At 45.6% G+C, this 19621-nt stretch overlaps 1 protein-coding gene across 1 annotated transcript in view; it reads right to left on the bottom strand.

Moving 5' to 3' along the window:
- The window catches only part of Lgr1 (Leucine-rich repeat-containing G protein-coupled receptor 1), a 186170-nt gene that overhangs the window by 51958 nt on the left and 114591 nt on the right, over positions 1–19621 (bottom strand). The window contains exons 2-4 of the mRNA XM_077646568.1: positions 18444–18518; positions 3518–3592; positions 3319–3393 (exon numbers count right to left, since the gene is read on the bottom strand). Coding sequence (XP_077502694.1) covers positions 3319–3393; positions 3518–3592; positions 18444–18518 — 225 coding nt within the window. The remainder of the gene's footprint in view (positions 1–3318; positions 3394–3517; positions 3593–18443; positions 18519–19621) is intronic.

Here is a 19621-nt window from a genome sequence, read left to right as displayed (position 1 = left end):
TGCGAATTAGCGACACAGTGCAGAAATTTTAACGATTCTAGTTGCCGGCGAGTAGCAACGGTAGTGATTTGTAATGATTTCAGGGCAGAAGAGGATGAAAAATCACAGCGATATTTATTACATATGAAGCGAACTGATTTCCTTCGGATGGCCTCAATTTTCTTAATCTCTGTTACATTGTAAGGATTCCACACGAAACAAGCATAGTCGAGAATTGGTCGGATTAGGGATTTATATTAGTAACCTGGTTTCTTTCGGCGCCTGAGCTAATGTTCGTCCAAGATACTCAAATTTTTTTAGGGCTCTATTACAGATGAAGTCAATATGTTTGGATCATGGTAAGTTGGAAGTAAAAATAATTCTTAGATACCTGCACTCGGACACCCTTTGAAGGGGTACATTATAAAAAGAGTAATCAGAAACCGATGAAGAACTATTGCTGAATGTCATGACAACAGTTTTACGAAAGTTAATATTCATCTGCCAACTTTTACACCACCTACAGAAGCTAGAAAATGAGTCATTAATGCGAGAATGATCATCTGAAGAGTGAATGATGTCATTATGTCATATAAAACGCAGTCATCAGCGTACATGCGAATGTTCGAGGTGATGTTACAAGAAAGGTCATTTATATATAATATAAACAGTAAAGGTCCTAAGACAGAGCCTTGTGGCACACCGGATGTTAAGGGGCGACGAAAGACTGGGCTGAACTGTAATTAGAAAACTGTAAGTGTTCAGAGAGGAAATTTGAGATCCAGGTCACTAAGGTTGACCTCCTCAATATAAGATTTAATTTGCACATTAGCTTAGAATTAATAAGTGTCAAATGCTTTTGAAAAATCAATGAAAAGAGCGTCAATTTGACAACCCAAGTCCATATTACGAGCAATGTCGTGCACAAATTCTGTTCATTGAGTAGATGTGCTAAAACCTCGCCTATAGCCATGCTGAACATTAGATAGAATGTTATTCGATTCAAGAAATTGTACGATGTGTGTATGGATTATATGCTCAATCATTTTACAAGATGACGACGTAAGCGAGATAGGCTTGTAGTTTTCAAGATGTCGCTTATTGCTAGATTTAAATAGCGGCAGTATATTTTCCAATTCCCAGGACATAGGGACAATACCAAAACCAAGAGATTTGATAAAAATAACATCTAGATAACGAGATGTCCCTAATGAGTATCTAACGAGGAATGCACTGGGGATTCCATCAGGCCCGCTTGATTTCTTCACATCCAAATTCAGTATCATGTTGAGAACACCCTCCAAAGAAACTCTTACATCATCAATTGAAGACGCTTCGGCATAAAGAATGACGGAGTGACTAAATTGTCATGTTCAAAAACAGACTGAAAGAATGAGTTAAAACCGTCTGAAATGGTCTTGGAATTCTGGATTAATTGATCGTTAACAATAAATGAATTCGATGGAGTATCCTTAGGAAGGATCGTGGACCAAAATTTTTTTTGGGTTGCTGATCAATAACTTTTGCAGAAGTAGCTAACACATGTGGTATCGCACACCAAAAAAAGTTCGTAGAATGTGCCACCGGTATAGTCTACAAAATTCCCTTGTCATGCGGCATGAGCTACATAGGTCAATCAGGCAGATGTCAGTAATAGCTTAGGAAAAATAACGAATAGCTCGGGCAAAGGACAAGAAAGAAAGATAAATAAAAGAAGCCTTTGAGATATGGGACCGGTGAAGACAAGTGCGTAAGCACACCCTCGGTGTTGTTATCAACTGAGGTGCATCTAATCAAGAAACAAAGGAGCGTGCGACACAGCCGTTGGCAATGAATTGATTGTTTCAGCATGTGCATGAAATGTATTCATGTGCCCTCGTACCAGAATAAATCTCAGTTGTTGGTGCGCGCTTGTCCTGTGTCCCCCTATCTAGTTGTCGTTTTTGTTAGTGCGTAGCGCGTTATTCACACCAAATGTACAACCAACTAGCCCACATTGCTGCCTCTCTTCACTTTTGCAGTTGAACACGAAAACAAAAATCTTTAGCAGAATTTATCAAAACACGAAGCTCTTCTTTCGCTTTGTTAAACTGGGCAACGCTTTCAGGTTTACAACATGATCTCGATGATCTCAACCTTTTTAACCGACGTGACAAATGAAAAATATCCCGGTTAATCCAGGTAGCGTTTAAGTCTTTCTTTTTAGTGAGGAGTTACCATAAGGAAGTCGTGTATTACGCCTGCGACGACTGCACTTCTTAGCGAGGTGAATAGAAACGCACGCGGTATACACAGCAAAAGGAAACACAGGTAAGCAAGTGTTCTTTCGGACTCTGCTTGCAAGTCAAGCACAAGCGGACTGCTCCCGGTCTCATGTCATCAGCTTCATGGAGCCAGGGGCTCGCCTTTCACTGCGCGGCATAACAGAATGCGCTTTCATATACCGAAATCTAGGACGCGCTGCACATCGTCGTCAGACTCCTTTCAAGCGTCTTTAACGTCTTGCTTATTTCAGCCACTGCCGCAGGTGTCCATAGCGAGGATGAATTGGGAGTTGTAAAGTATTGTCACGAGTCAGCTGTGAATTTGCTATCACCTCTCAGGTACCTGAAACTAGGTGCAGTGATAAACTTGTGATTGCAGGAAACAAATGTGGCATAGTTTATTTTAAAGAATGCGTGTTAAACCGAAAGTTACAGCCGTTTCTCGAAGTCATATCCCTCCCTAAAATCCGTTTGCAGTCGTTTCTTCTTTTTCTAGTGCTTTACAATAGCGCAAGCTAATGAACTGCATCACTTACTGCAACCACACTTCGTACGATGGAAAGATGCACTAAAGGGAAGTCCAAATCTAAATTTAATTAACGCAGGTCTATGTTCTCGAGTAGCGTCTTAGGTCAGACTTTTGGTATTCTTAAAACGGCGCTCTTTTTGTGCTGTTTGGTTCTGCGCAAACTTGGACACCAAATCGGTGAATATATCGTGCGTACTACACACGTGAAGCGCCTCTTGTAGATGGAGAGTTGAAGCAAACTTAAACTTAAAGCTGTCTACGTTGCTTAGAATTGTAGCCGTCGCAAGGGTAGCTACAAGATTTTTAACTGGTACTCCATGAGGACTGCGCTGTTTTTTTTTTTCAGCGCCTCGAAGGAATATGATAGCCTCTTTGTTATACTTAACTACTATCAGGAAAATTAAGGTAAAAAAGAAAGATCTGATAAATGCAAATGCACTGACAGGCTAAAAGCGAAATTTTCTGAACAAGAATTACAGCCGGCCATTCCCACTTAAGAACAAAGTGTGGAAGGAGAAAACAAACAAACAACGAAGCATCACTTACAGGACACTCAGTTTAGGAAGGCCCCTTAGGACTCCTGGTGGGACTGACTGCAGCATTATAGACTTCTGTATGGAACTGGTACAGACAGAAAGGAGGTGAGCACAACATACTCCACTAGGCACCTTAAAGAACAGTGCTATGTGGTAAATTTTATAATAAATTTGATCTCCATATAGCTTCTAAAAATATCTGTACTTACATTTCCCGAAGCTCGTGCAGGTTGTCAAAAACTCCTGGCTCGATGAAGCGCAATTTCAACAAGGAGTTGAGGTGACTGAAAAAAAAAAACAGAAGGAAACATCATTACCAGAAAATGGATTATGTAGTACTAATCACAAAGAGGAATCGAAAAACCTTATGCTATTAGCGGTTCACATAAAGAGAAGAGTTAACGGAGTATTTTTTTAATCAGATGGGTTTTGGGGAAAGGGAGTACTCTTCAATGAACAGGAATTTCATGCCCGTGATTCTACAAGCTGTTGATAGCTACCGAGCTAGCAATAGCTGACTTCTAGCTGTTTTCTAAAAGTGTATCCGGGGATAAAAAAGCCAAGTTGTGCAAGTGAATGAAAGTATCCCATCCACCTTATACGGCAATAAAGTTAATTTTGTGAAGAAATCTGTAAAGGAAAAAACAAAAGCAAGTTAAAAGAGAGCGAAAACTGTGCGACGATGAATGCACGAATTCTGTCAGCGTGGAAGGAACGCGCAACAGACAAGGAAAACACACTCAGGACAACGCAGACAATTTGGTGCGCGAGAAAATCGAAGCACTATAACCATCGAAGCACGTCGTCTATTATAAAGAAGAAGCCCTGCTGTACAGCGCTCAAGAGAGATAGATTGCTTACTGTCTTTTCAAGTTAATCGCCTCTATATTGAAGTTCTGAAAGGCGCAAAAGACACACACACACACAGGAAAAAATGGGAATGGCACAAAGAGCGCCTACTACCAACTGATTTTATTGCGGAAACACCCTCTTTTATAAGCCAAGACATATCAACCACGAACCGGAAGCAGGAAAACACATAATCATGGTTTGAATTCACATTTCGAAACACCATCGGCAGAAAAGAAAAAGCCACAAGAACAAACAAAAAACAGAATCTAGAACTACACGTGGCCGTCTAAGAAACCCAGCTCCTGGCGGCAGAGTTTAATCGACGAAGTGCTAATGCAGTTCGACAAGCAGCTGCTGAGACTGGGTAGCGCTGGCTACCCGTATCTGATGATAACAGCGATATGTGAATCTCTGCTACAAGGAATCAAGGTCACTTCTAGCGGTGATACGCAAAGCAAGCAGAAAGACAAGAGGCCTACGGTGGCAATACCGTACATGCATAAGATAGCGCACAACATCAAGAAGGTAGGGGGTCGATATGGTGTAAATGTGTTGTTTTCAGCACCATGCAAGCTTTCAAAAATTTGCTCCATGATGAACAGACGACCCCGAAGATGCGCTATCAAACATCAGATACGGTTCACCGATTGCAAGTCCGAAGTCATATATCGCATACCGCTCAGCTGTGGATCTGCTTACATCGGCCAGACTGCCGGTGTTTCAACGAGAGAGCTAGCGAGCACAGAAGAACAATTAAAAACAATGACAGGGGCAACCTGCCGGATCACTGTAGGGAATGCAGAAATTGCGGACCGGTGTTGGAACAGGCAACGTTTATCGGCAGAGGCAGGGAGCGATTTGAAAGAGAGATTATCGAAGCCTGGGTCCACGTGCATTAGCACTTCATCGATTAAACTATGCCGCCAGGAGCTGGGTTTCTTAGACGGCCACGTGTAGTTCTAGATTCTGTTTTTTTTGTTTGTTCTAGTGACTTTTTCTTTTCTGCCGATGGTGTTTCGAAATGTGAATTCAAACCGTGATTATGTGTTTTCCTGCTTCCGGTTCGTGGTTGATATGTCTTGGCTATAAAAGAGGGTGTTTCCGCAATAAACTCAGTTGGTAGTAGGCGCTCTTTGTGTCATCCCCCTTTTTTCCTGTGTGTGTGTGTGTCTTTTGCGCCTTTCAGAACTTCAATCATGAACCTACTAGCCCCAAAACAAGTTCTTCTGCATTCCCTCTATATTTGTATCCCTTCCCGTTAATACTTTCGTTGTTAGCGTTGTCTGGGTTTTTATTGCCTGTTGAGTGTTTTTTTTTATGCTTATAAAAATCTTGCAATATGTGGCAACGAGCTCATTTTCAGTCTTTTCTAGGATTTAGGTCATCAATATGTGGAAGCGTACTGACGCCATGAAGGCTTAAGTTTGATGAAAACATCTATCCCAGATCCAGGATTACACCTGCAGGAATGCACTGCATATTAGTATTCAAAGCAGGAGGACGGTACAGAACTTGCTGCCCCTGTCGCAGAGGCACTAGTGTTGAACCTAGTAGAAACGCCATTAATTACGTTGCTTGCTGCACCATTTTGCGCGAACTTGTGTGGCCGATTTAAAAATTTACTCTACATCATCGTCTCAGCTGTCGGATGCAAAAAGAGTGCAGTGCGGCAGTATCCACGATTGCGGCAGCAAAGACAGCTTTCAAAACCCGAGCATGCTTCCCCTCTTGCTTGCACCCTTGCTTCTTTTTCCATGGCAACATGCCGGTGGTTGGTATCAAGAAAAGGAGGCTTTTCAGCCAGCATTATAAGTCGATCCTTGAAGGTATTGGTGAGCGCTACCAAAAAACGGAAAGGAACGAACACACAAGACAAGCGCTTTACAAGTCAAGGATGCATTTCCAACTAGCCCCAGTTGTAGCTCTTTTGATTATAAGTCGAGGTATTTCGCCGCTCATAATCAGCGGCTTACGGGAAATAAACGCTGGGAAGGACCCAGAATAGCCTTGGAAGGAAGCGTAGACAGCCGTGGTAATGGAACATATAGAAAACTGCGGCAGAAATTGCCGTAGATCGTGACCAAGGGTAAGTCGCAGGTTTATGCGGAACTTGTGAACAAGGCTTAAAAATGTCTTAATTATTTCGGGCTTGACGCTTTGATGCGAAATTTCTCACTACCTAGAGCAAAATGAGTGGCGCACACAGATTTATCCAGAATGCCGTTAGTGCTCTTTTTTTTTGTGACACGGAGTAGCCGTTAGCGGATGTCTTGCCTAAATGGACAGCAGATCAAGCCAGTTTTCGTTTCTTAGAAGAAATGAAATGCTCCAAAATACTTGAGCGCCACAAATACGAACGAAAATATGGCGCAAAGTGCTCGTATAGGCGAAACCGCACAGGATTTCCGTCGGATTTGGCAAGTCTCCTTCAAAGGCATGTGATATTCATGAGCGGAGGTATACTTCACGCTCTTTATCCCCCATTTGCAATATATTGCTTGCTGAGTAAAAAAAAAATCAGCGCTTGCTGCTTCCTAGTTATTTCCAAGCGAGCCGATTTGCTTGCATTAAGACTCATTTTCCTATTGTTACAGTACTCGGATAACAAATTTACTCTGAGGACGCTTGCATGTCATACGGGAGTACTAGTTCAATGGCACGTAATTTTTGGATTAACTTCGTGGCAAACTTAGCAGTGAGTTTTAGCGGAGGGACCGGGCAGCTCTTGCGAATTACGTGCTGAAATGGTGGCAATATGTACCGCTGTTGGACGTAACCAGCTGTGTCTCTGTGGACGATGCGTGCAAGTAGTTTGCATACCTTGCTTATTAGATTGGTCAGGAGTAATAAACTTGAGACGGGCGAAGGCGCCCGTCTCGGCTGCGGGAGGTGGTTCGTTCGAAACCCACCGCTCGACACCCATCGGTAGATATGAGTACAGGCGTCCCCCGGCCTGGTGCCCGGCTTTCTTCAGTGGTGTGCGCTTGGGACAGGCTCCGTAAACACCGCTGCGTCCTTCGAGGAGCAAACCGTGTTTCGAAAGACATCGCAGCCTGCTAAAGATGGTTCCTTGCGCGAATACTGTGGCAGCACTGCTGATAAAAAAAAGACCACAAGTGAGCTTTACCGTACGAGGCGGATTTAAATTGTTTGACTGAGGAAGGAATCACTGACCCCTCGACGCAACGGTTTGGTCCAAGACCCCTTTCCCAAGCATTTAACTCCAGAAAAGCCCAGCACCAGGGCAGAGGAAATCTTGTACCTATCAGAAAACCGATAGGTACCCGGCGGGAATCGAACCCCAAGTTCAGTATATGAGGGCAAGAATAGCCTTAGTGGTTCTTCAATACGCGGAAATGGAAGGTGTTAGTTAAGATTCGTTAAATATGTGACTACCCATTCGATAGGTGCTATCTGGAATGGTTTAGCTACATCACTGTCCGTCTGTGGTGTCCTTTAATTAACTATAGGATTAGAGAAAGGTTACCCGCACCACCTTCATCAATTTCAGGCGGTTTCAGTCCACGCCGCTGCATCGCTCTGTGCGCGGCAAGTTTTCGTTGGCAGCTTTGAAAATCGAAGTAGTCATAGCTCTAACTCTGCTTTCACCAGGGTACGTTGTGTTGTTTTCTCTCTATGAATTTTGATGTAGTGCTATGATCTTTGGAAAGAATATTTCAATGAGGTCGTAAGTATTTAAGCAAAACAATTAGCACTGGCCACTGTATTTTATGATTTCATGCTATTCATACTTACGGTGAGGATGGTATCTGCTTTTGGATTAGGTTTTCCTGCAGTCTCTTCACCTTGCCTTTGTCGTGAATGATACCGGCGAGTATGCCGGTGTTTTGTTTACGTTCTTTATTTCAGTTCGCTCAAAATTAAAGGTGCGAAAAAACATGTGCCTGAACCCTTCCCATAGAGATCTTTTTGGTCAGTGTTCGTCCAGTGCTTTCTATAACTGCACTGACCACAGGAGAGCGCTAATTTTGGCATTACATTTGCATCAAAAGCAACTTGGACTGCAAATGATTAGTGTAGTAGTAGGACTCCGCACATGGGATACATCTAAGGCGGGATTACTGCGTACTTTCATCAGCACACTTCGCAAGGAGAAGGCTGAGCTGCTTCTCCACAACCGCATCCAGCATCCAAACAAGAGCGTGACGGTGTACGTCGAAGAGATGAAGCGAGTCTTCCGTCGCGCGGACCCGAGCATGTCGGAAGACAAGAAAGTGCGTTTTCTGGTGGAGGGTGTGAAGGAACAGCTGTTCGCTGGCCTGGTGCGAAGTACACCGGCGACCGTAGCGGACTTCCTCAGTGAAGCGGCCACAATCGAAAAGTCCCTTGACATGTGCGCCCGGCAGCACCAGCGCACGACTGTATCCATGATCGCCGCCAGCGAACTGCGGCCCCTTCCGCAGAATCGGAAGCACCTGCCGACCGCCGCGCTGCCACAGGTCACCACGTTTTCTGAAGTCGTACGTGACGAAGTGCAACAGGCACTTCCTGCACCGGGATCCCATAACTCACAGTAGCTCTCGCTTTGGCCAAGCTGTGCAACTGCTAAACATCCGTAATACTACTCAGCCAAAGAAATTCCTGCCTGCATCCTTTCCATCTTAGACACTTTCGCCTCTCAAGATAAATCAGTACACACCAGGTGTAAATGCAAAGAGACACATGCCACAAGCGGCGCTACTGCAAGCTGCTCTGACTTTCTTCGTCGAGTAATACTCTGCGCGCATCCACATCTTCACAGATGGCTCGACTTCACAGGAGTCTTCCTCTTGTGGTGTTTATGTGCTCTGAACAGGCCAAACGTTCTCCCATCGCCTGCAGCGGAAGACATCGTACACGGCAGCAGAGTTCCATAGGATTAAAGAAGCTGTCTCCTATATCTCGCGCCGAAGCCCTGGACGCCGGGTTGTCTTCACGGACCCCAAAAACAGCGCTGCAATCTCTGTTCAGCCTATTGAAGAAGAATAATCACCAGCCAGTTTCGTTTGACATTAGTTACCTACATCACCAGGCTACTGCCACAGGCCACTCTATTACATTTCAGTGCATTCCAGCTCACTGTGGAACCACAGCCAACGAAACAGCGGATGAAGCAGCCCGCAGAGGTCATCAAAACCAGAATTACCAGCTCGCTTACTTCACGACGTCTGAGGCGTCCCAACCAGCAAGAAAAAGCGCTTACGAAGAAAAAACCGGCAGCAGAGCTTGCCGGCACATCACCAATTTCTGCACTCCATCGACTCACACCTCAGATAAAAACTGTCACCCAGACTTCCTCGCCACTTGGAAGCTCTTTACTATCGACTTCGTCTGAACGCTGTGTCCACAAAAACGCCTTACAGTTCCATTTAACTCAAGCGAACAGTCCGTGTTGCGACAACTGCGGCTTGGTAGAAACAGTGGAACATATTTTGTTTGAACGCCCAGCGTATGCCGAAGAGCGTGCATATTTTTAACATCTTATGGAATCACTCACTCAAGTGCCTCTAACACTCGACTGTGTATTTGGACCCCTAGCCTGCCATAGGCAGCAGAGATGCGCTACGAACTTTTTAGTTGATTATTTAGATGACATTGGTCTTCTAGACAAACTTTAATCCCGCTTTTAATAACTCTCTCTTCGCGTTCTCTATGCAGTGAACTTTGTGTCAAACCATTTCCTACACCTCTCTCATTCCATCTTTCTCTCCCTGAATTCCTCCCCCACGCAGAGTAATACAAGTCTGCGTATCTAAACTCCGGCTTAATTTTCTGTTTTTCGATTAAAAAAGGTTCTCTCTCTCTTTCTGTCTCGATTCTGTGCCATTTATTGCATAAAGACGAGTCATAATTCTAAAAGGCGCCAAGTCTCAAGCGAGACACAAAAAAAAATGAGATAGTGAATTCGTACGGATCGGTTTATATTGGCTCAATGTTCATTCACTGCGTAAGGCTTAAGCCCCAAAGAAAATTAGTTGGCTGCGCTTAGCGTTAATTCCTAGAAATAATAGATTTTTGTCGTCTTTCGTAAACGTGCTTATGGAGAGCTGCATTAGCTCAACGTGCTGCTGATAGGCTCTTGGCAACTCCTGCTTTCATAATATGAAATTTAGCTTTAAACGTGCACCAGAGTGGTTAGGTGCTGCTTTAGTCGTTTCTTCGACAGATTGGTTCAGTGTGTGCTGCTGATGCGGGCTCCTTACTGTGGCAGTCATCGTCTGAGAGTTGTTCTCTCATGCGCGCAAGTGACGGCGAGTTAGGAATCCTCGCAGCAACATCTAAGAAAATATGTGTTGAGAGCCAAACATACCATCATTATCTGAAGTAACGCTGCGTTCACTGAAAACAAAAGGCTTCCCAAGTTGACCTCTAAATGCCCCTGTCTTCCACCAGCCACAGCCAACCACACCAGAAAACTTCGTTACCTTATCCCTTTACCTGAGTTTCCTTCCGCAGCCCATTACTAAGTTTGCTTGGCGTCCAATATGCCACTGTAACAGACCGCTGGTCGTCAGCCGAGCGAGTGAGTGTATAAACATTTATTAAAATTGGGAGATGTGAGATGTGCCAAATTCCGTTTCCTTCTCGTAATTTCAGTTCGGTTGTCGTCAACTGGAGCTTACTTTCTAATCCTTGCAACTGCATTTCGGGGCCAACATTAAATAATTTTCCTCTTCTATCGGCGCCGAAATCTTTTGTTTACAACGAACTACTATTTTCCCCTTAAATCAAATGGGCTTGGAGGGCGTGTAAATGCACATATAAATGCGGGCTGCAGTTGAGAGAACTATTTGTTATTTTTCGTCATACAAAACTTTCAGAAAATAGATATTTTTTTTTTTCAAATGGAGCGCACCGGTCCTTGAATTTTCCCCAAGTTCACCAATACATAAAAAAAGTCCGTTCTTTGTGCAATAAGAATTTTCATCAGTTTTTCACTTCTAAGTAACCGTACGAAGAGTATTTTCCGAAACCATTCTAAAGAATGACAAAAAAGAAGGAAACAAACAAGCGTCCAGTAATGAACCCAAAGTGAAGGGTAAAATCTTTCGCCGGACAACACGGCGTGTTTGGCACTGCTCCGAAAGAGAAATATTGGTTTATCGGTACGAAGGAAAACACGAAAGACAAAAGCGTCGGGGATGACTGAGAGGCGCTTGGAAAGCCGGCCACGAAGGGCGGACAGCAAACTCGGAGACGATGCCCCGCGCACAAAACTTGAGCGGAGCTGGGGACGCAATGGCTGATCGGGTGGCGGAGAGCGGGGGGCAGCGCGCGGCGCTCACAACGGCCGCCGTCCCATAAAGTGGAGTCCGATGCGCGATCACGGCGCGCCCTCGGCCCGCGCCGCCCCAATCTGGAGGCCGTTCACGCGCCCCTGGGCTTCGCCGGGGCAGAATGCCAACGAAACCGAGGACGGCGGGCGTTGTGGGGGCAGCGGCGGGGGTATTAAAGAAAAGCCCGGAGCTCCGCTCTCCCGGGTTGCGTCGCGCTCGCGCGCGCGCGCGCGTAAGCGCAGAAATGAAAGTTGATGGAGGGTCTCCGCGTGACCACAACGTGACATCCCTCGAAAGCTCCCCGCCAGCACCCGCTGCTCGCGATTGGGCCTGACGCATCTTTATCGCCGCGTGTACTCTGGGATTAGCGGTTGTTTATGAAGCCAGCCGCGCCGACCGCAGGAGTGCGCGGTGGGAGTAAAGGAGGGGATCCCGGTGTTGGCTCGCAGAGCGCAGCTGTGCCGACCTCCGCCATGCGGGAAAACACCAGCCCGCGTCAATGGGTTTTGTTAAGGAAGCGGTACGACTTCTTTGGCACGGCACGCACATCGTGCCGGCCATCTTTTGAAGCAGTTTGGAGCCGGGGGCCATGTGGCTAGCTACTCGAGGGGGAGTTTATTTGCTTAACGTCGATGCTTGTCCCGGCTAACGGACAAAGAGAGGTGTTTGTAATTACCCTCTAGAAACGCGGGGGAAGGCAGAATTAAACGAACACAAAGTGTGTGTGAAGGAATGTGCAGCGGCGAAACGGGTCGGCCGTTGTGCTAAGAGGTATGGCTAGTGCTCGGGTCTTTATGTGTCGCTGTTGTATCGCGGATATTTTCTCTAATTTAAGGGTAATGATCAGAAGAAAGCGAGCAAGGCAGCTTGGGCGCGAGTTTGCTCGTAACTAAATATTGCAGATAATTATTTTAACGGTCAACCGCTCAAATGCAGCAATATTTCTCTCAAGAGGTTTTAGGGGGATGGCGAAAAGCAAGAGTAGCAAAGAGCATGGGCCATTCACAGCTGTTCGTCGTATTCTAAGGTTTTATGCTTTAGCTTCAAAAGTGGATAAAGCAAATAGTTATCGCTAAATGATGAGTGCTTTTGACATGCTCAACGCTCGTGTTTCTTTTGGTAATGTTATTGCGGTAATCGCAATAACAAAGCTGCCACAGAGCGAGGGGAGAGTGTGCAGAAAGGGTGCAGGTTATGATATTCGTTTCTTTGGTGAGTGGATGTCTATACAGCATGTATAGTCTTCATATCTACATTGTCAGATTCCTTGTTCACTATGTATGTGTTGAATTTACTTATTTATTTTATCGTTTTCTTGACTTGTTGAGCTTCTGCTCAGTGTCACTAACTGATGTTTGTAACGGGGGCACGGTCCCTGTCGAGCCGACGACGATATTGTTGGCTTTCTTGCCACGCTCCCGGCACCATGAAGTGATGCTGAATGAAGGAATTGAAATTGAGTATTTTTGTTTTCTGCTTCAGAGTTATTGCGCACTGAAATATAGTCTAATAGGCTACCACGACTGAATATCTTCCACCTTGCGCTGACTGAAGAACCAGCGTTGTGCTGACACGTTAGTAGAGCACTCCCATCGAGCAGTATCCGCCTCGCACGCGGGTGGTGCTGGATTTGATCGCCATAGCCATCGAGTACCCATCGGTTTCCTGTGGATACGAGCTTCTCCGGCCTGGTGCGCGGCTTCTCAGGGATGAAATGCTTAGGAGAAGGGTCTTTGGTCTACAAACTCGTCTACAAAATCCCGCGATGGCTATTTTTAGCTCCAATTCCTCACGAACTCCCAAGAACTCTGAAATAACCATTTTATGTATCGAGCACTCAGTGTTTTGTGTATGGGTGCAACAATCCCTTCAGTGTAAAAACTCGCCAGTAGAACGAGTTAAAGTGCGGTCAGTAAGCATGCCCCTAACTTGCGTCAAATAAAAAAATACTAATAATAATTACCGTAACCATTTTCATGGAAAGATCAATAGTCATTCGTGGCCTAGTGATTCCGGCGTTGCCTTTTTGCAGCGCAAACCGTGTTCTACCAGGCAGAAGGTGAATTCTTTACCGGTGGGTGCCCCCAGGTTCATTATAGTCATCTTATCAGTATTCTCTTCTAATACTGCTGAACGTGCTGTGAATCACAAAGAAAACGGTGGATCAAATGAAGGAATCTTCCGCGCTATGCGGCTGCAGCTACCCGTTCAACCACCTTCTACTAGTCTGTGCAGACGGTGTGCTAAACGAGGCGAGAAAATGTTTCCTGAACAGTGGAATAAACGTATTTTACAATCTTATAGAATTTTATTAGATAATTTTAGAATTGCTGGCGAACACCTCGGAAGACGTATTCGAATTTCTTTTTTGCTTCGTTTCGTTTCTTATATTGCGATCGTAGTAGGCGGATCATTCCGCAAAATGTCGGCGTCGGCGTGTGCCTTACAGAAGTTTCTTTAGACAGTCAATCGACTGTCCATAGACTTCTGTCTGTGAACTATACAGACTGTTTATAGACAAATCCTAGAGAATAGTATATAGGCAATACAAATTCCATGACAGTCTATAGATTTATGGCCATACACTTGTAATGGACTTTTTTTCTATAGACAGTTTATGGATTGTGAATAGAGGAAAAGAAATATCTATAAAAAAGCAATAGAGTTGATATGAAGTCTGTATACTGTCTATAGACCATTTTTATAAGAGTGAGACCAAAGGCTGCACCTCCACCCCCGGTACAAGAATTTACCTAGAGCCCCTCCCCCCCCCTCCCCCCCCCCCAAAAAAAAAAACATCCTGGCTACACGCCTGTGTTCTACATAGAGGCCACTTGGACATTTCTCCAGCAGAAAAATAAAGACAAATATCCAGGAGGGTTCAGCTGAAGTTTCTCGCCAGTGGTTCGAGCCGGCTTCAGCATTTCAATTGGTAATGACAGCCAGAGTCAGCAACTAGTTCTTATGGAAGCAGGCAGCACGCGTGCATTGAAAATATGAAGAAAAAAAAACGGTTAATTAGTCGACGACGACCGTCTGCAGTACAAAACCTCTCAGGCTGAATAAACTCATCTCTTTTATCGCCCCTATGCGCTCTGCAAGATATGCCACCACCGCGGAGTCACCTCGGACCTTTCTTGTCGCTCATTTACTAACGAGGGGAGCAATAAGAAGAGAGGCTCATTAAGAGAAATATTTTTACGCGCAAGTGTGCTCCTTTAAGTTGAAAAAAAAGACAGCGCTTTTCCTTCATTTCTGCCAAAATTCGTTAGGCCATCTTCGAAAACAGGCTAAATTCCAGCTGAAGTAATGAGTCTGTCGAACGAGTTGGACGTGCCTTATTAGACATACTTTTATGCCACCAGTGAATGGCTTCTGACACATGGTGCGCTTCGTTGAGCATGCCAGCGTGAACTTTAGGAACTGATGAACTGGTGAGGATTTCGAGACACAGTGCTTCTGCATGCAAATTTAGGAAAATTAGCGCGGCCCTTTTTACCGATAAAACAGTACTCCAAGGCGTTTGTGAATGCTCGATACATGCAAATAACATTTTCTCCTCTCTCAAATTCGCAGCTTACTCTTCGAAACATAAGTTCATTCGGTGATAAAAAAATAAAATAAACGGTGGACGAATTTTCTAATTGGCAGTGATGACACCAAAGCTGTAACGAGAAAGGATACGAGAGAATGTTAAAAGGCAATTTTTTTCTTCTCAGAAACACGCGTTTCTTAGAAACGTGCGACTTATGACATTTAATTCGGGTGTCTTCATATTGCGAGGCATATTACGTTCAGGCATGATTAACATAACGCTGCCATCGAGCGCAAAATCGTTCAGCGCGTAATATCCTTATGCGGCTTATCTAGAGGCGGTTTGAGAGGAAAAGCGCAACTACAAAACGGCAACAATAAAAGAGGTGGCGCATTCAAGAAGTAATCACTAGGCTGGGTGTTATCGTCTCGAACACTGCGACTGAAACGGCGCGAAATAACGAAAGACCCTGAGAAGAGCACAGGGGACGTGCGCCCTCTTCCTCGTTTGTCGTTGAGGCGTTCTTTCAGAGGCAGCCTGCATCAGGGTCTTCTAGAAACCGGGAAATAGCCGTGACAGCTTTTCATATAGCTCCAAATGCGCACCAAGGTAGCCAGCTGTTTCGTCCGTAGTTGGAACTAGCGATAACAGCTAGAGGTGATAGATGCAGTTTCGTGTACAGTGTACATGAAAGCGTGTGGGGACCGGCCCTGCAGTCCCCTGTGTTTGCTTTCCCGCGAGGCACCGTGCAGCAGCAGCCTCGCCTCTAGGAGGAACACATTCCCTTGTTAGTTACCTTAACTAACGAGAGAGGGCGCCAGTGTCGCAGCGCGAGAGACTGCTCGCACGCGGGAGAGGACAGAAGGTTCTTCGGCTGGGATCGTCGGCGCGAGCGGACGTGTCACTCGCGGCTCCGCTCTTCGCCAGCGGGGCGAGGAAACGGCGGGAAGACTGACCTCCGTATCTCGTCCCGTCCGGCCTCGGAGTATATCCCTTGCCCTAGCGCGGGCGAACATTCGCTCGGAACCTTGCTGGTGAGTCGGACGACCTCGATTCATTAGCATATCTTGTTGCTAGCTGCCGTTATTGTTGCTGTAGCAATAAATGCCTGTTTGTGTCAGCCAATGTGTCGTTCATTTGTTCCCTCAGAGCAAGGCCCGCCGTGGTCGGCGAGCGCTCGGTAGCGTACGTGATCACGGGGTGGGATCTGGCGGTTTTGAACTGTGTCAGCCGCGATTGAGTGGGAGAAACTATTTATCCCCCGATTAAAACCCCACAAGCGGGAGTGAATGAAGTGAAACTAAAGCGAATTTGGCTATGTCTGTAGCTTATACATATAATAAGCTGTATAACACACTGATCCTTTACATCGTGCTCTAGAATCGTCATTTGTTTCTAAATTATAGAAATCGATGCAGTTTCAACGATTTCGCTAACGTCAGCATAAGCTGCGGGCATGATGTAATAATAGCTCGTGCATATGTAAGATTGCTCATGTTGGCTTGAACATGCTATAGGTTTTCCAATCAGCTTGCTAAGCCAACTTGACCGAGGCATGTCAGGGAGACACCTTCTATCGCACTGAATACCGTCCGAAGGGTGCCCGTTAGCGTTTCACTTTGCGTTTTGTTTTAATGCTTCACTGGTGGCGTCACCAGTCGTGGTTGAATTTGAAAAATACAGACCCTTTTCGAGGTACCTTTATCGCTCTCAAAGACAGGAAAGATGCGTACATCGCGGATAAACGGATAAATGGCCTAGAGGCTGTGCACTCGATTTTCTGGTCGCAAATATTAGTGGAACACAGCGTACACTTAAGCGGACTCTGTTGCGCTTTAAGTGGTCGCCCACATCGGGCTTCAAGCAAACGCGGGCGAGGAGGAGCTATATATCTTCCATCCCCTGTCCCGCTTAACGGATGTGGTCGAATGCTGCCTAAGCGTGGCGCAAGACCGAAGAAGGAACGGGAGGTCTGGCCCCCCTGACACCGGTGCGCGCTCGTGCGACTCCAGTCCAGGGCTCAGAGGGCGGCAGCCGTGATGGATTTACCTGGCTGTGGACACCCGTGCTTAGATAAGCTCTTTTTTACTGTGACGACAGGGCGTCGCTAACATGCCAGGCAGGTGCTATGTGAAAGAAGCGAAATGGGCCCCCCACAACAAAGCACGTGACAGTCAGTGCGGCTGTATCCCATGGCGCTGTGTTCGGAAGAGTCGGAAGACTGCGCTGTTAAGATGAAGGGGCCAGATTTCTTTATAACCCGTGTGGCATGCGATCGCTCGGACAATGACCCTTTGGCAGTGGCGCCGCCTGCTCATTGGAGGACCGTGTGGATGCTCCGCTCACCATAAGCTCGCGTGAGGCCATGTTCATGGTTAATTCGTCCTCCAGCTTCACCGTGATCCGTCCAGCAATGGTCATTGTTTTTCGTACGCCCTCTTGCGCAGAGCACAATATGTACAGAGGGATTGTTGCCCGCGCTTTCAAGAAAGCTGGCTCTTCCAGTGCTCCTAAAGATAGGAACTGCAAGCAAGGTCGTTTGCCTAGCAGCTTTATAAATTTCTTTTGCAATAGGTGCGAAGGTCATGCATTCTTTCGTAACATATGAGAAGCGCAGCTTTCACATGTACATTTTTTTGCTTAAGCTATGTAACAGCCAAGCATTTGCAAAAATGCCTTGTTAGTTTTAATGGCACTGGTCCTGCTTCTGGAGAATTTTTCGACGTGAATTCATTCATTGAGGTCTAACTGAATAGACGGCAGCGAGTGCATTGTTACATGCGAATGTTTCTGAACGCGCAAAATAATTTAAAAATGTGGCTGCCATTCCATCACACAAAATCATTTTGTCTGTAAAACAAAAAAAAACTTTTTCATAGCATCACGGCTAGAATTAATTTGCATTGAGGTATGCGCAGTGGCTTTGCGTAAGCGCCCCATACCAAGCATTTTTAACGTCCGAACTATTCTTCCGTAATAGAGTGGTAATGTCTGGACAGGAGGCTTACCGCCGCGAGATGGAAATGTCGGAGAGCCGACCTGCATCAAGAAACAGCAGAGATTGCGCTTCCAATAGGCGCCAGGAATGAAGTACACTCGTTTTTACATTTTCCAGGTTCACAAATATTTCGTCGCTGAATGCGTGCCATCAGGCGGCTTGCATTATCCACAGAAGACAGGAAGAAGGACGGCGAAGACACTGAAAAGGACGTCGTTGCTAGAGCGCCGGAGATATCATTGCGCCGAGGTCAGTTTTCCAACGCAAAAGGACCTTGGATAAACTCTTTTCCTCCTCCTCCTCTGATCCAATTATAGGCTGTTTAGAAGCACCGTAACGGACAGACCCGTGCAAGATTGGGGAACGGGCGCTTTCAAAATCCAAAGCGCTCGCAACACGTTCACGGTTGTGCATACCTAAACCACAATAAATGTGGTATAAAATGTTACTTAGAACAACGAATTCTCACTTACAGTGCTCTGAGTGTGTCCGCATAACTTTCAAGCGATCCGTTCCGCAGCACATCCAGCGATATCCGCTCCAGGGACCTGCAAGAAGACAATGTGAAAGGTTTAGCCGCAGGCTTGCTCGCTAATGCGTTGAACAGAGTAGAATGTGCCAATATTCATCAAGAAATAGAGTGAGAGCCCCAGAGAATCAGCGCTGCATTTTGGCAAACGCGCATTCGGAAAGTCAGCCGGCGCCATACTGTCGAACGGTTCATGAGCAACGCGTGGCGATGCCGATGGCAGTGAAATTTTCCGGCAAAATACGCTCGCACACACAGGCACTAACATACGTATGCGCGCACACTTGTGTACTACTGAGATGACAAACATCTGTAATGGCTCAAAAGAAAACATTTGACAGAAGTCTGTCTGGTTGGGAAATTAATTTAGTAGAAAGATGACTGACGCCAACCAGGTTAATTTTTGAAAAACACGACGTTTCGGGACCGGCTCGGTCCCTTCTTCAAGGTGTGACTACGGGCGAGGCGCAGCTTGGCTTTTTAAGCCCTCGTGTTGAATACCAAAAAGTCGTGTTTTTCAAAAATTAACCTGGTTGGCGTCAGTCATCTTTCTACTAAATCTGTAATGGCGCCTTGGCTTCGGGTTGTGCTCTGCTATGTTTCCAACTGCGCATTGAAGAGTTGAAATGCAACGCTAACACTACCGATTTCTCTAGAAAATGGAGATTCGTGAAAGTTTCTTTTCTTTGTGGACACCAGCTCTTGATGCATGCGAAATAAGAAATGCACAGATATTAGAATGTTTGCTGTCACTGGGAACTTGAAAGTTCACATCTCGTCCCTCTTAACCAGGGCCATAGTTAAGAGTGCTAGGTTCCTCGATAAAGTACAAAAACTAAGTATTCTGAATAAACGCACGCCAACCGAGCAGTTGCGCGCCGAGTTATGCGTTTTTGGATGTAAAGCGTTTTCAATGATCCGAGTGTAGTTCTTTGAAATTCCCTTTAATTCGTACACATAACCTCCTGTCTGCCGCGTATGTTTTCTTGTTAAGGGGGAAATGAGGCCAGTATAAGGTTGTTTGACGCAGATTTTACGCCGTGTTCCGTACCATATTTCGTACAAATTAAGTACTTGTTGAAAATATAAACTCCCACGAAAAGTTTCAGATGTGCACAGTGC

This window comes from Amblyomma americanum, chromosome 1 (genome assembly GCF_052857255.1).
Source record: "Amblyomma americanum isolate KBUSLIRL-KWMA chromosome 1, ASM5285725v1, whole genome shotgun sequence".
NCBI lineage: Eukaryota > Metazoa > Arthropoda > Arachnida > Ixodida > Ixodidae > Amblyomma > Amblyomma americanum.
The sequence above is the reverse complement of the archived record's forward strand: the minus strand, read 5'-3'. Positions and strand labels throughout refer to the sequence as shown.